This window comes from Lepidochelys kempii, chromosome 3 (assembly GCF_965140285.1).
Source record: "Lepidochelys kempii isolate rLepKem1 chromosome 3, rLepKem1.hap1, whole genome shotgun sequence".
In the NCBI taxonomy this organism is placed as follows: Eukaryota; Metazoa; Chordata; order Testudines; family Cheloniidae; genus Lepidochelys; species Lepidochelys kempii.
Window position 1 is genome coordinate 7,349,774 of NC_136382.1, and position 14,784 is coordinate 7,364,557.

The 14,784-nt window shown below is 56.1% G+C and overlaps 1 protein-coding gene across 3 annotated transcripts in view; it reads left to right on the plus strand.

Annotated features, from left to right (window-relative positions):
* ADCY3 (adenylate cyclase 3) overlaps positions 1-14,784 on the plus strand; it is a 93,996-nt gene that overhangs the window by 63,602 nt on the left and 15,610 nt on the right. For 2 of the 3 annotated variants that reach the window (XM_073335571.2, XM_073335573.2), the window contains exons 3-9: positions 2,495-2,625; positions 4,833-4,944; positions 7,353-7,480; positions 9,175-9,333; positions 12,161-12,323; positions 12,854-12,973; positions 13,465-13,607. In XM_073335571.2, coding sequence (XP_073191672.1) covers positions 2,495-2,625; positions 4,833-4,944; positions 7,353-7,480; positions 9,175-9,333; positions 12,161-12,323; positions 12,854-12,973; positions 13,465-13,607 — 956 coding nt within the window. The remainder of the gene's footprint in view (positions 1-2,494; positions 2,626-4,832; positions 4,945-7,352; positions 7,481-9,174; positions 9,334-12,160; positions 12,324-12,853; positions 12,974-13,464; positions 13,608-14,784) is intronic. The other variant, XM_073335572.2, reaches the window with a different exon arrangement.

The window sequence follows — 14,784 nt, forward strand, 5'->3', positions numbered from 1 at the left end:
ACAGAGAAAGCATGGGAGAAATGAAGTGTTGTTATCCCCTTTTTACAGGTGAGTCACTTAGGCACAGAGAGATAATGGGTCTGTCTACACTGCACATTACACCTGGGTTCTGACTCAGGCTTGAGTCCAAGCCCCACTTCCATCCACACATAAATCAGTCTCACTTGGGTCAGTCAGCACTCAGCTCCTAGGCTTCTGCTAGGGGGATGGGTCAGATCCCAAGTCCCGCTCTGACACAGGTAGAAGCTCTCTCCTCCTGCAGTGTGGACACAGCTCAAGCCACAGACCTGAGTCAGAAGGTCTGTGTAGTGCAGTGTGGACACATTAGCAAGGCTACGAGACCCAGGTATACAATGCACTGTGGATGCTCAAGCCCAGGGTAGGAAACCCCAAATCCACAAGCCTGGGTCCCACAGACCCAGTGTAGACATACCCTAAGTGACTTGACCGAGGTCACACAGTGAGTCTGTGTCAGAGCTCTGAGTCCAATGCCTTTACCATGAAACCATCCTTCCTAATTTTAAGGCTTTAAATTAAACTGCAAGCTTTTGGGGCAGGGACTACCTTTTTATCCCACGTGCGTACAGTGCGCAGCACAGTGGGGCCTTGATCCCTGACAGGTGCCTTTAGACACCACTGTAATATGATATCAGCAAAATATTAATAACAGCATTGCTGATGTGTCATAAAACGCCCCCATCCACCAACCACAAATTCCAAAGCAATCAATTCTTCATCAGATGACAGCTCCTCCCCCAGCCAAAGCGCCAGATCTTTGTGTCTTGTAACCCATCCTGATAGAGGCTAAACCCATCTTCCTCTAGCCTGTGGCTTCCTTCATGGTTCAGTGATGGAAGTTCCTGTGTTTCTGTAGCCGGTGCCGAGGGTTAGGTTGGCTGGAAAGCTGTTTGTGACCATGGTCCGTCCTACTTCCTCCCTCTTGCCTGCCAGAGATTGCTCCCTTAGTGGCTGAAATGTAAACCTGCCCACGTGTCTGGCACTCTTTGGAGTTCCAGCCACGGGGTGTGACCAGAGTGGAATTCTGGCTTTGAAACTGCATCCGGTGTCCCTGGGCAGGAGATTACTGTCAAGAGGCTGTTTCTGCTAGGATTAGCAAGGGCTGCATAACATGCCCCAAATCAGCGCTCAGCTCAGGAGACAACACACTGCCCCTTTGTCCAGCCTGGCGATGAGCCTGGACCAAAAGGAGCTTGTGGCTTCAATTCATTTCCCCTTGTCTGCTAGGGCATGTCACAAAAAGAGCCCCCATAGCAAGGCAAGATGGAGTTCCTGCTAGTCACCGCACCTCGTAATGTGGTACTTGGGCGTGAGATCTCTGGGGCAGGGACCTCGGGCCAGATTCTGGCTCCTGCTGCTGTGCATATATGTGGCAACACAAAAGCAGCCAGAAAGCTGGCTTAGCCTGAGATTTGCTGGAGGGTGTGGAAATCTCCCGGTGGCCAAGGGCCAGGAATAGCCTGAATCCAGGGTGGCTTGCACTAAAAACCGAAGTTTGTTGGACTGGAGGCAGTAGCGGACACCGCTAGAGGGGAACAGAGCATCGCGCAATGTTAATGTTAATTCCCATTGCCAGCAGCTTGGCTGGAGGGGTATAAATGAGCGAGTGGGCGGTTGTGGCCCAGCATGGCATTTCCGTAAGGAGAGCCAAAACCCAGGGTCAATTCCCATTGGAGTCAGTAGGCCTGATCTTGTACCTGTTGAGATCGAGGGTGGGGGGTTGCCATTCACTGCAGCAGGAGCAAGTGGGGAGGGGTCTCGCCAGACTAGCCACTGAATCAGGACTTTGGGATTTGGCCTGAGGGTGCGGACGCAGGGAGTGTACAGTGCCAATGCCATGAGGTAAAGCAGGAGGAGCTGGACAGTGTGTGTTTTTATGCTGCGGTGTGTTAAGCGGTGGAGCCTGGTTTGTATCCAGTTCCCCCAAACACACACTCTTCTTGCTGCCCTGCTCATTTTCACTGCGTCAGTGGGGTCTAGTCTCTAGTGGACAGAGCACTGCACTGGGGCTCAGGAGACCTTGGGTCTATTCCTGACTCTGCCACTGGCCTGTTGGCTCTCCTTGGGCAAGTCACTTCCTGTTCTGGGCCTCAGTTTCCCCATGTGTAAAATGGGGATAATGATGCTGACCTCCTTTGTAAAGCACATTGAGATCTGCTGCTGAAAAGTGCTAGGGGGTACATTATTACTATGGGTCGTTATCACAGCAGCAGACTGGCACATCTGGGCCTTGCCACAAGGCACACTGCCCATCCCAGAGGTGCAGCTAGTCACAGCTGCTTGGGCTGGCTTGATCTGTGTGAGTGCATTATGCCGGCCAATTGTGTAATTGAACCCTGGGGATTTCTGTTGTGGCTACGAGTCTAAATGAATCCGCTTGGCTGGCAGCCCTGTCCTGACACCTGCTGAGCCTACAGGGCTTTGCTTTGATCTGCCCTGAGCTCTGATTATCCTCTTCCTCTTCCCTCCACCTCAGGAACGGCTGATGCTTTCCATCCTGCCCAAGCACGTGGCAGATGAGATGCTAAAGGATATGAAGAAGGACCCGAGCCAGAAAGAGATGCAGCAGTTTAACACCATGTACATGTACCGCCATGAGAATGTCAGGTAAAGGACATGCCTTGCTCCATGGGTAGAGGGTGGATCTCCATGTGAGACATCACTTTTATCACGGTCACTTTGTCTACACTCAATTCAGTGATGAAAAATGTGCATTGGAAGGAATAATATGAATGACCTGTGTGCTTGTCTGGGGGGTTACATTAATTGTAACCACGCAGGGGAAAAACCTGGACTCCGTAGCGTCCAGGGCTCAGCGTCACAAGGCACACAAGATGTTCGGCTGCACAAAGAGTGGGATGAAGGATAAGACCGAGGCTCTTTTGATGCCATTCTGTAAAGCAGTGGGGTATGCGCCCCTGCTGCACTGTGTCCGGTTCTGGTCACCCCCTCTGCCAAAGGAGGACAGAGCAGAAACAGAGGGAATTCAGAGATGGGCAACAAGTATGATTAGGGGCCTGGGCAGATGTTGGGCTGAGGAGTGACGGGAAGGATTGGGGTGGTGTGATCAGGAGAGGAGATGAGTAAGGAGGGACACGACCGGGGTACACTGAGGTTGCTGACTGGTCTCTCCAGCCCAAGAAGGACTGATATCATCACACACAGAGTCTGGATCAGGCCCTTTCTCTCAAGGCTCCATGGATCCGTGGCAGCAAGAATCTTCAGCAAAACCCCCAAATAAGCAGTTCAGCATAAACCCAACAGCTAAACCAGGTCCTTTTTCCTGGCCCAGCAGCTGTGCCAGAGTTTTACTCCACCAGGCAGTCCTGCCCCCGTCCTCCTAGTCTAGAGGCTATCTGCCTGGGAGTCCCCCTGCTCCAGGCCCTGCCACCAGAGCCAGTCTCCTGCCTGTAGCTCTCCCGCCCCCCTGAGCTCTGTCAGCTTTATGGCAATCAGGTGTTCATCAGGCAGTCACTTGGGCTCTGCCTCAGAACAGGGCTGGAGGGCCCCAGGCTCCCTGGCCTTTAAAGGGGCAGCCCACCCTGTTACATAGATGAAATAAGGAATGGGGTAGAGGAGGTATACTGGGCACTCAGCCATAATGCAAGAACAAAGTGGCGTTCAATGAATTTGAAAGGCAACTGGCTTAAAGCTGATAAAGGAGCTGGCTGTCCTATGCAATGTATAATTAACCAGTAGAACTCACCGCCTCAAGGTGTCACCGAGAACACAAGCTTAGTAGGATTCCAAAAAAGACCAGACATTTGAGGACAATGAGAAAATTCACAGTTGGTAGGATGGGAAAAAAATGTGTAAGCAGGTATATAAACTCTCATGCTTCAGGGCATGCACCAACTGCCAAGTGACAGGGGTCAGGAAGAAATCCCCCCCCCACCCGCCGAGGAGGTGATTCCATTATCATCCCTGGTGGGGTTTCTTGCACCTTCGTCTGAAGCAGCTGGTGCAGGGCAGTGTCAGAGAGAGGATAATGGACTAGGTCAGGGGTTCTCAAACTGGGGGTTGAGACTCCTCAGGGGGTTGCGAGGTTGTTAGATGGGGGGTCGCGAGCTGTCAACCTCCACCCCAAACCCCGCTTGCTTCCAGCATTTGTAATAGTGTTAAATATATTAAAAAGTGTTTTTAATTTATAAGGGGGATCGCACTCAGAGACTTGCTATGTGAAAGGGGTCACCAGTAAAAAAGTTTGAGAGCCACTGGACTAGATGAAGCTTGTCTGATCCACTAGGGCAGTTCTTACGTTCCTGGGAAAGCCCCAAGATTCCTTGGCATGAGGAGAACAGAGTGGGATATTTCACAGTAAGAAAGCTGTGGAGAATAAACTGCAGGGAAAAATCCTACCCTGGACTGCCTCAAATCTACTAGGTCTTCAGCATCGCTGCTGCCTCTGATTCTGGCTTTCTCCGCATTCCTCTGAGTGGCCATTACAGCCCTGTCATCTGTATGGTGCTGCCACTGACCCAATGACACCAGACTGGCAAGTCTCCCTGTGGGCAGCTGGATGGCTACAGGAGGAGTGGGGAGGTCTCCATTGTTCCTGAGTGGAGGCCGGCTCTGGGCGATAGTCCCATTGTCACAATTTCCCAAGGGTCATGGTGGAGTCTCTGTCACTGGCAATTTGTAAACCAGGACTGGCTGCTTTTCTAGCAGATCTCCTCTAGGAATTATTTGGGGGCAGTTCTCTGGCCTGTGCTACACAGGGGGTCAGACTAGATGATCACTATGGTCTTCCTTCTGGCCTTGGACTCTGTGAAACCAACTCATGTTTTCTGGCTTGTGTTCTCTTCTTCTCCCAGCATCCTCTTTGCTGACATAGTTGGCTTCACCCAGCTGTCATCCTCCTGCAGCGCCCATGAGCTGGTGAAGCTGCTGAATGAGCTCTTTGCCCGCTTCGACAAACTGGCAGCGGTACGTACGCCCACGCAGCGCCTGTCAGTCTGGACGCTCTGGTTCACAACCGGCTCCGCAGCAAACGCAAGCCTCGCAGGAGGTCACAGCTTCTCTGCCACCCGAGTCTCCCCGGGGCTCAGCAGGGTCTGGGAATGCTGTGGTGGCAGAGTAAGCAGGCTTCGCTCCTTGCCCACGGGAGGAGCTGTGCGGGTGAGCTCCAGAGGGGGTCACGTCTGCCCATCCCCCTGCAGAGTGAGGCTCACCGAGACGTGAGGCCTAGGCCTTGCACCTGGTCACCTCAGGCTCCACTTGGCGGTGTGTGAACCTTGCTGCCACACGATGGCTGTTAGCTGGGTTACGTGTAGTGAGTTTGGTGGGTCTGAGCCAAGTTCCCTGTGGCCAGGGGTTTGCATAGCGAAACCTGCCACCGCTCTGGACACCATTAGCCCCCGTGGCGGTGGTGGCCTCTGTGTAAAGGCCAAGGGCTGAATGAGTCTTGGAGACTGAACTCCCCTTTGACTCCTCCAGGGCAAGCGGGAGGCCTGCTGAGTGGAGGAGCACCGCGGCTGCCTGGACTTTGTTGGTTTGGGGGATAAATAGGGGGCCCCTGGGCTGCCACTGCATCCCTGAGACCAAGGAAAGGTTCAGCCTGTGGAGGACTAGCCCCAAAGTGAGCGCCAGGAGCAGCCCGGGCCTGCCTGCACAGGGAGAAGTGCCCTCCCTGGGGTGCCTGACTCCCGCAGGCCTCACCCTCAGTAATGTCACACAGACTGCAAAAAGGGGCCTTAAAGTGGGCGCAAAAGGCTCCCTCGCCAGTGCAGAGCTGGTGTAAGGGCCCCTCACTAGCCCTGCTCCCAGCAGATCAGGGCTGTGTCTGGAGTGCAGTGTAACATGGCCATTCGCTGTTCCCTAGAGGCCAGGGAAGCTGACTGACCAGAGGCTGCTCTAAGTTACACTGGGGGCTGGGCAGGGCCCTTCATGGCCCCAGAATACAGGGAGTGCAGCGGTGGCTAAAAGTTACCTTAGCCCCTCCATGCTTGCCCCCCTGAGTGTAACTGAGAATCTAGCCCTGCAGCCCCGGTGGGGCTATTTTCCCAGCAGCACTGAGCTGTGCCTTGCTGCCGGGAGAACTGGCCGCTACCCTTATCCTTGGGGGAGGGAGAGGAATGGAAAATGAGTTTACTTCTGCATGGCCTGGGGTTGAGTGTCCTTGGACTCAGGTCAAACCCTGCGCCTGCTGCTGCATGGGAAAGCACTGTGGGTGTGAAGCATGTCAAGCAGCAGAGTGGGAAGGGGAGATGGAGGAAAGCCACGTTAACCATAAAGGGAGAGACATTTTCATTTCATTTCAACCTAACCTAAATTCTGAGTCAGTTACCGGGAAGGGGAGCGAAAGGGGGAACAGGAGAGAGACAGAGAGGGAGGGAGAGTTGGCGAGGTCAGTAACAAAGGAATTCGGAGAGAGGAGAGCAGTGCTGAAAGAGGAAGTGGAAGGAGGAAAACCAGAGACCCAATTTCACCCTTGTGAATCCAGACTGGCACTTGCTTTTACACTGGGGTAACTGGGAGCAGAAGTTTGCCTGTATATGTGTTGTGCGTTGCTCAGAACACCACAGATAGTTAGCCCAGCCCCTGCCACAGGGAGCACGGGGAATTCATAACACACTAAAGCCAGTCACTGTAACCTCGTGATGAGCTGAATCAAGTCAGAGCAGTGCAGCCTGGGGGCAGGTCTGCCCCAGCCCCTGTGCATAGCACAGCCTGGGGGCAGGTCAGTGCCTTTCCCAAACAGTGGAGAAGGGCAGGCCACGACCAACGTTGCTGATGAGGTAGGAGATCAGCATTGCCAACCCCAAATGTTCAAAAATCCTGAGTCTGGCTCACCAGAAATCACACAAGTGGCTTTAAACTCATGAGATTGTGTAAAAATAAGAGATTTGGTGTTCTTTTTATTTGTCTTCTGCTTTTTGAGCCTTTAGGGTGCCCTGGGGTCACATTTGGAAGTTTTCTCCACAGCCACAAGGGTTAGAAACTTAATTTTTCTGTAAGAACGAAGGCTGAAGTCATCACACATCCCCCTGACTCCAGGAGCTGGGGCTTTACAGGAAACAATAATTATTTTGAGATTCCTGACAAAATCATGAGAGTTGGCAGCACTGGGATATTCACAGAACAGTGCTGGACTGCTGGGCGGAAAGTGTGGGGCTGGGGTGTTTCCCTCAGGGTGGAGATGGAAGGATTTGGGTGTACGTGAGCGGAGAGACCCTGGCTCCAGGGGCAGTGTGGAAGGAGGTGCAGGGAGAGGCCAGGCAGACACAAGGGCTGGCAGAGCATAGAGGGGAGTAGCCCAGAGATGTAGGTAGGAGCCTCTCTCCCAGCCATAACCATGTGGAGGTCACATGTTGTGCTTCCCCCTGCTCTCTCAGAAACACCACCAGCTGCGCATCAAGATCCTCGGAGACTGCTATTACTGTATCTGTGGGCTGCCGGACTACCGCGAGGACCACGCCGCCTGCTCCATCATGATGGGCCTGGCCATGGTGGAAGCCATATCGTAAGCGCCACTCCCTTCGTCCCTTACTCTTTGTTCTCGAGATAGATAAGCACTTCCCCGGCCCCGTCGCTTCCCTGTAAACGAGCAGCGCTCGCTGGGCTCCTTTAGCCTGTTCTGCATCATGACGTCGGGTCCACCCATCACGCCTCTTCCCTCCCCATGGCCAGTGATGTCTGTTATCGGTGCTCTGGGCCGATGGCACCTTTGTCCCGTTGTGACTTTGGGAGTGCGTGCTTGTGTGTGTTTAGATGTGCAGCCTTCATTTTGTGCCAACAAAGTTGGCTGTACGTGATTTCCCTGTTGTGTTTTTTAAAGGATTGAAGAAGGGGGCGGGGGGAAACAAGACTGAATTAAAAAAAAAGTCCCCTTGCTTTAGTGTTGTGGGGTTGTACAAGTGTGCAGCACCCTAGGGTTTGAATTTGAGTGTGCACGTACACACAAAAACTAGCGGTAGCATATACAGAGCTGTGGTAACTACAAGATGGGATTTTTAGGGGAAGAGATGGGATTTTCAAAGGGTTTGTCCACCTAAATCTTCTAAGTGCCTTTGAAAATCCCAGCCTAGGTACTTCAGGACTCCCTAACCAGTGATTAGGGCACTAGCCTTGGATTTTGGAGATCTGAGTTCAAGTCTTTGCTCTGCCACAGCTGCCCTGTATGACCTAGGGCAAGTCACTTACCCTTTCCTGTGCCTCAGTTTTCCATCTGTGTGGTGGGGTTCATAGCCAGGCCTTGCCTTACTAGGGTATTTGGAGGATAAATACATTGAAAATTGCTAACTGCCCAGACAGGATGGGGCCAGATATATACCTAATGTGGAAAAAGTGGTATTTTTACCCCTGACCTATAACTGAAAAACATCTGAAGAGATTTTTTGCCCCAAAATTCACCTTTGAGCTGAGAGCAGGGATTGAAAATTTCAGCCAAAAGAGAGATTTATTGAAAGCTTTGAACAAGGGTTAGTTGTGGGAGCTATAATGAAAGCTGGCTTGCAACTTCAGCTGCAGGAATGAGGATCCCTAGGGGCATGTGGCCTGTTGGTTAGAGCAGAGATCTACGCGTCAGGAGTGCTGGGTTCTGGTCCGGACTCTCCTGCTAACTGACTGTATGACACTGGGGAAGTGCCTGTCTGTAAAATGGGATTAATGAGAGGTAACATGTTCAAAGGCATCTGAAGTGAGTTAGGACGTTCCTTTGACGTTCAAGTCATGTGGGTGTTTTTGACCAGGTTGCCTGATACCCACCACGTGAGGAAGGTGGGTTGTGAGGGTTAGTTCACTAATGTGCATAAAGCACTTTGAGATCCTTGGGCAAAGCGTACGCAGGAAGGACAAACTGTCGTTAGAGCTTTCATGCTGCAAAAGCAGTAGGGCCGTATTTGCAGCTGGAGCAAACTGGTGGAACTCCACGGGCTTCACAGGAGGTCTGTGACTTTACACCAGAGGAAGATCTGGCCCCAAGCGTGTCTGCACAGGAATGTGTCAGCAGGGGCCGGACTCCGCTAGACCAGCATCAACCCAGAGTAACTCCCGTGTCTTTGGTGGGGCCTCTCCCGGTTGGATCTGTCCCAGTATCTCTGAATGCTGCTGAATGCCCTGCCAGGGTGTGGGGGTGAGGCTCAGCTGGGGGACTTAGCTGCTGAGACGTGGATCCAGCGACCTCTCTGTGTGACCCCTGCTCTCCCTCTCCCAAAGCTACGTGCGAGAGAAGACCAAAACGGACGTGGACATGCGGGTGGGGGTCCACAGCGGCACAGTGCTGGGTGGCGTGCTGGGCCAGAAGCGCTGGCAGTATGATGTGTGGTCCACAGATGTCACGGTGGCTAACAAGATGGAGGCCGGTGGCATCCCTGGGTGAGTGTCTCCAGGTGGACGGACAGCCCAGGCTGAGCCTTAGCAGGGGGGTGGGGAAGCCTGCAGCGGCTAGACAGCATCAGGGCCAAAGGGGTGTCGGTCCATCTCCGTCCACTAGCCCTGCCATTCACCTTAAACATGTCCTGTGTCTCCACTGTTCCAGCCCTGTGATGTGGCTTGTTTTGGGGTCCCTCTGGCTAACCTCGCTGGCGGAGTGCACAGCACTCTGTGTCCTCAGCCTCCAGCTGAGGTGATGTCAGTGCCGGTTCTCACCCAGTGCTTCACCGACGGCGGGCAAGAGCGTGAAACCCCATGAGTAAGGCTACGTTTTAGTCATGGGTATTTTTAGTAAAAGTCATGAACAGGTCACAGGCCGTGAACAAAAATTCACGGCCCGTGACCTTTACTATATATCCATTCACGGCCCGTGACCTGTCCCTGACTTTTACTATATATCCCTAACTAACACTTGGGCCAGGGGGCCGCGGGTGCTCTGAGGGGGCAGTCTGCGGGTGCTGGGGGGGGGCGGTCTGGGACCCCCGCTGATGCTGTGGGGGAGGCGACGTGCGATCCGGGAGCCCTGCTGGTGCTGGAGGGGAAAGGGGGGGCGGCACACTGCCCGAGACCCCCACTGGTGTTGGGGGTGAGGGTTGGTGGGGCTGGAAGGCTCCCTACCTGTCTCTGACTGACATGTCCGTGCAGCTCCTAGGGGGAGGGGCAGCCATGGGGGCACCGGGCTGCTCCCACCACAAGCACCGGCTCTGCAGTTCCCTTTGGCCGGGAACTGCAGAGCCCCCTGGCCCCTCTGCCTAGGAGCTGCAGGGACATGCCGGTGGGAGCCAGGTAGCCCCCCTCCCCAGGTAAGCGCCGCCCTGCATCCCAACCCCCTGCCCCCTCCCACACACCCAAACTGCTGCTGCTGGCCCAGGGGCTGCCCACCTGAGCCAGCACTGGCCACTGCAGAAGTCACAGAGGTCACGGAAAGTCACGAAATCCGTGACTTCGGTGACTTCCGTGACAGACACACAGCCTTACCCATCAGGGCACCGTCTGTCTCAGACTCACTGCATTCCCCTCCCCTCAGTCTTTGTTAATAACAACACCTAATGCTGTGCAGAGATAGGACTTGGCCCTGCCTCCATTCAACCCCCAGATAACAAACCCATTGGCTGCACTGGGAGCAAGATCCTGGCCAAAAATAGCAGAATCCTGATCCTGTCAGCTCCTCCCAAGCAAGAGCCGTTTCTAGGATCTGGCCAGTATTTGTCCTCTTGGGTCCCACCCAGTCCCATCTGCCACCCAGTGCAGGATTGGTCCCCAGGGCACCTCAGTAGGGTTTTGTGCAGTCAAGTTTTACATGTCCCAAGTGACATTCTTCCCCCTTCTTTGCCTGGCCTTCCGGTGTGATCTGATGGAGGGGCCAGGAGCTGGCAGAGACAGAAAGGTGGAGCCCATCAAGAGGGCAGGCTCGGGGAATCAGGACACTTTCCAGAAATCCCAGCTTGCCTTGCCCCCAGCAGCCAGAAGTGGCCCTAATAACCTAGCCAGGCTCCCATGTGGTAAACATCCCAGGGCCACATTTGGAGCCAGATGAAGTCAATGGGCTTAAATTCTTATAGAGTATTTCCCGGAGCCCCCCAACATGCTATAGAAGCCCCAGAGGGGTGGGAAATATTTACCAGAGCTCCACTCCAGACAGCTCTGGTGGAATTCAAGCCCAGGGAGTCACACGTGCTGCGTTTGTTTCAAGGGCAGTCCCTGTGGGCTGGGGGGTGGCCCATGGTAACCGGCAGGGCCTGGAGGAGCAGGGAGGTCTCCGGAAGGACGGTGACCCTGGTTTGGAAGCATTTCCTCTGTGGCTGGGCACCCTGCAGGCCTAGCTAAATCCAAATACCGCACAGCACACCCGGTCTTGTCACCGCTAAGAAATGACAGCCTTGGGGCAAGGAGCAGCCAAGTGTAGCCAGCTGGAAAGCCACAAGGGTAACAAATCTGCTTTCTCCGGCTGGGGTCAGCAGCAGTGCCCTCGATCTGCCTGGGTGGAGATGCTGGGATTGATTATTAATAACAAGAATAGCCATTTAGAAGGAGCAACCGCTCTGTGGCACTGGGAAATCGTCGGAGACAGCCAGACGCCTTGGCAGGGATTCTGAGCAAACCTCAGCTTGGAACGCCCCCCACGTGGGCTCCAGATTTGGATTCCTTACCTGGCGACTCGAGCCAAATGGGGCCTTGTCGCAAGTAACTGGGGATGGTCCTGTGCAGAGGGTCCTGTGCAGAGGGATGTCGGATGCAGGGAGCGGGGGCTGACGTCGGCACCCTGTGGGCAAGGCGGGAGGTGTTCCATGCCCTGGCTCTTGCTGGCTGGCTGATTGCGCCCACCCACCCCAGGCGGGAGTTGGAAACAGCTTGTCAGCAGGCAGAGTGCTGTCTCCTTAGCAGGCCAGGCTGTTGTGAGCACACCAGCCCCTTGTTTCTGCCCCACTGCTGGGCTCCCAGATGGCTTCTGCTGCCCCTGCTCCCCACGGGTCAGGTCCCGGCTGCATCTGCCGCTATGCTTCCGCCTACCCCCCACCAAGACATGGGCCTTTGCTTTGCTCAGTCCATTCCCACCTTCCCCATGGAAACCAATCGCCGCTGGGACCCCGGGTTCTTTCTGGTAACGCAGTCCTGCCTCCTTCCCCAGTGGATGAAGGGGACGAGGGGCTTTGTGTGGATACCTCAATACCTTCGCAAGATGTTCTTCCTGAAACCTGCCTAGTTCTGCCCGGGCTGGCACGAAGGCAGCTGGGGCCTTACTGATGTCTTCTTCCCACCCGGCCCACAGGCGTGTGCATATCTCCCAGAGCACCATGGACTGCTTGAAAGGGGAGTTTGAGGTGGAGCCCGGTGAGGGGGGGTCAAGGTGCGAGTACCTGAAGGAGAAGGGGATCGTCACGTACCTCATTGTGGTGCCCAAGCAGCCCCTCAAGAACGGGATCAACGGAGTGGTGAGTGACCTTCCTCCTCCTCCAGCTCCTTTCATCTCCCCCGTTGGCACCTTCTGTTCCATGACCTGCCCTGGGCTCCGTTCTCCGGCTTGCGAAGCCCTGTCTCCGTCTCTGCCCTTCTCATGCAGGCCAAGAGGTGTGAATACTTGGCCCCATCCTCCTCTCTCCTGGCTCCCCATTCCTGTGAGCCTCTGGTTCTAAAACCTTCAGCGCTCCTGTCCCTTTCCTAAAGAGACTTAATCCATCTCTGCCATCCGTAACTTCTACTGCTCCTTAATAACCACCCTACGTCTTCCTCTGCTCCAGTCACTCTCGTCCCTCCAAGACACCCCCTCCGCCCCCGTTCCTGAGCCACCCTTCCTCTTTCCCATATTGGTAGCCTCATGGGTGAATTTCACCTTATGCAGCGAGACCAGCATGAGGCCTGGGCAGCATGGCCAGGAAACAGAACGCCGCATCCCGAGTCGTTCCCCCTTGTTATAGCCCTCACTCCTGATGGCTGAATTCCCACCTGCTCCTTTGTGTTCTAGAAGCTGTCCCTGACGTCCTCCCATGGGAACTCCCCGCTGCTGATCAACACCAAGGAGTGTAACGGCAGCATCAACACCACCTGCACCACGCCCGACGAGGCCGAGGAGCTGGACACCAGGGTGAGAGCCGCCCTGGGGAGAGGGGAGGCTGGGGAGGGGTACTGGAGCCCAGCAGCAGGGGCTGCCCCCGGGCATTTAGAGCCGCAGCAGGCTCGAGGGTGACCAGACAGGACGGGTACTTGTTACCCCTGGGGTCTGATCACCCTGTAGAATTCTGACACAAGGAGAAGGGGGACAAGCACGTGGGCCTTGTACTTCTCTGCCAGGCTATGAATGGAACTGGCCACGGTGACCCTCCCCGTATGGGGGAAGGGGTGGGGTTCTACTAAGAATGAGGGGCCAGGTCCTCAGCTGGTGGAAATGGGCTCGGCTGCACGGAAGTCGGTGGAGCAAGGCCCATTTACACCTGCTGGGGATCTGGCCCAGGCTGGCCAGTGGCGTTCAAGAGGAGATGGCCTGTTTCTCAGGTCGCACTTCTGGTTTTGTCAGCCAGTAACCCCGGGGGTTTGCCTTCGTCTGACTCTCCCCCCCGCCCCCCTCCTCCCCCGCAGGTGGTGAACCCCTCCTTCCCCAACCCCCGGCGGCGCCTGCGCCTGCGAGACCTGGCCGAGAGAGTCGTCGACGCCTCGCAGAACGAGCAGGAGCTCAACAACCTGCTCAACGAAGCCCTGCTGGAGAGGGAGTCTGTGCAGGCGTGAGTGGTCCCAGCCCCTCCATGTCGGGGGGGCTCCCCAGTGCAGCCCGGCTACAGGGACCCAGTCCCAGCCCCTCCATGTCAGGGGAGGCTCCCCAGTGCAGCCCAGCTACAGGGACCCAGTCCCAGCCCCTCCATGTCAGGGGAGGCTCCCCAGTGCATCCCGGCTACAGGGACCCAGTCCCAGCCCCGCTGGGTCACCGGGGGCTCCCCAGTGCAGCCCGGCTACAGGGACCCAGTCCCAGCCCCTCCATGTCGGGGGGGCTCCCCAGTGCAGCCCGGCTACAGGGACCCAGTCCCAGCCCCTCCATGTCGGGGGGGCTCCCCAGTGCAGCCCGGCTACAGGGACCCAGTCCCAGCCCCTCCATGTCGGGGGGGCTCCCCAGTGCAGCCCGGCTACAGGGACCCAGTCCCAGCCCCCCTGGGTCACGGGGTGCTCCCCAGTGCAGCCCAGCTACAGGGACCCAGTCCCAGCCCCGCTGGGTCACCGGGGGCTCCCCAGTGCAGCCCAGCTACAGGGACCCAGTCCCAGCCCCACTGGGTCACCGGGGGCTCCCCAGTGCAGCCCAGCTACAGGGACCCAGTCCCAGCCCCCCTGGGTCACGGGGTGCTCCCCAGTGCAGCCCAGCTACAGGGACCCAGTCCCAGCCCCGCTGGGTCACCGGGGGCTCCCCAGTGCAGCCCAGCTACAGGGACCCAGTCCCAGCCCCACTGGGTCACCGGGGGCTCCCCAGTGCAGCCCAGCTACAGGGACCCAGTCCCAGCCCCTCCATGTCAGGGGAGGCTCCCCAGTGCAGCCCAGCTACAGGGACCCAGTCCCAGCCCCACTGGGTCACCGGGGGCTCCCCAGTGCAGCCCTGCTGGGACCTGCCCAGCCACCTCAAACCTGCCGTAGTGTCCTCCTCAGCCCAGAGACTAACTGAGCTGCAATGGATCTGCTCTCCTTTCACCGCTAATGGGGGTTACATGCACTGCGTATTAGCCAGCCCAGCGGTGCCCTGGGAACAAGGGCCGGGTACGGTGTGTGTCTCAAACAGCACCAGGATGCCATTGATTGAAGGTGCTGTTCCCCTACCTCCCCCTGTGGGGGCTGTACCCTTTGCCCCCAGATACCCTGTCCTCTCCCTCAAATCCTCTTCCTCTCTCCAGGATGCCACAGGGATCCTCTTCCTCTCCC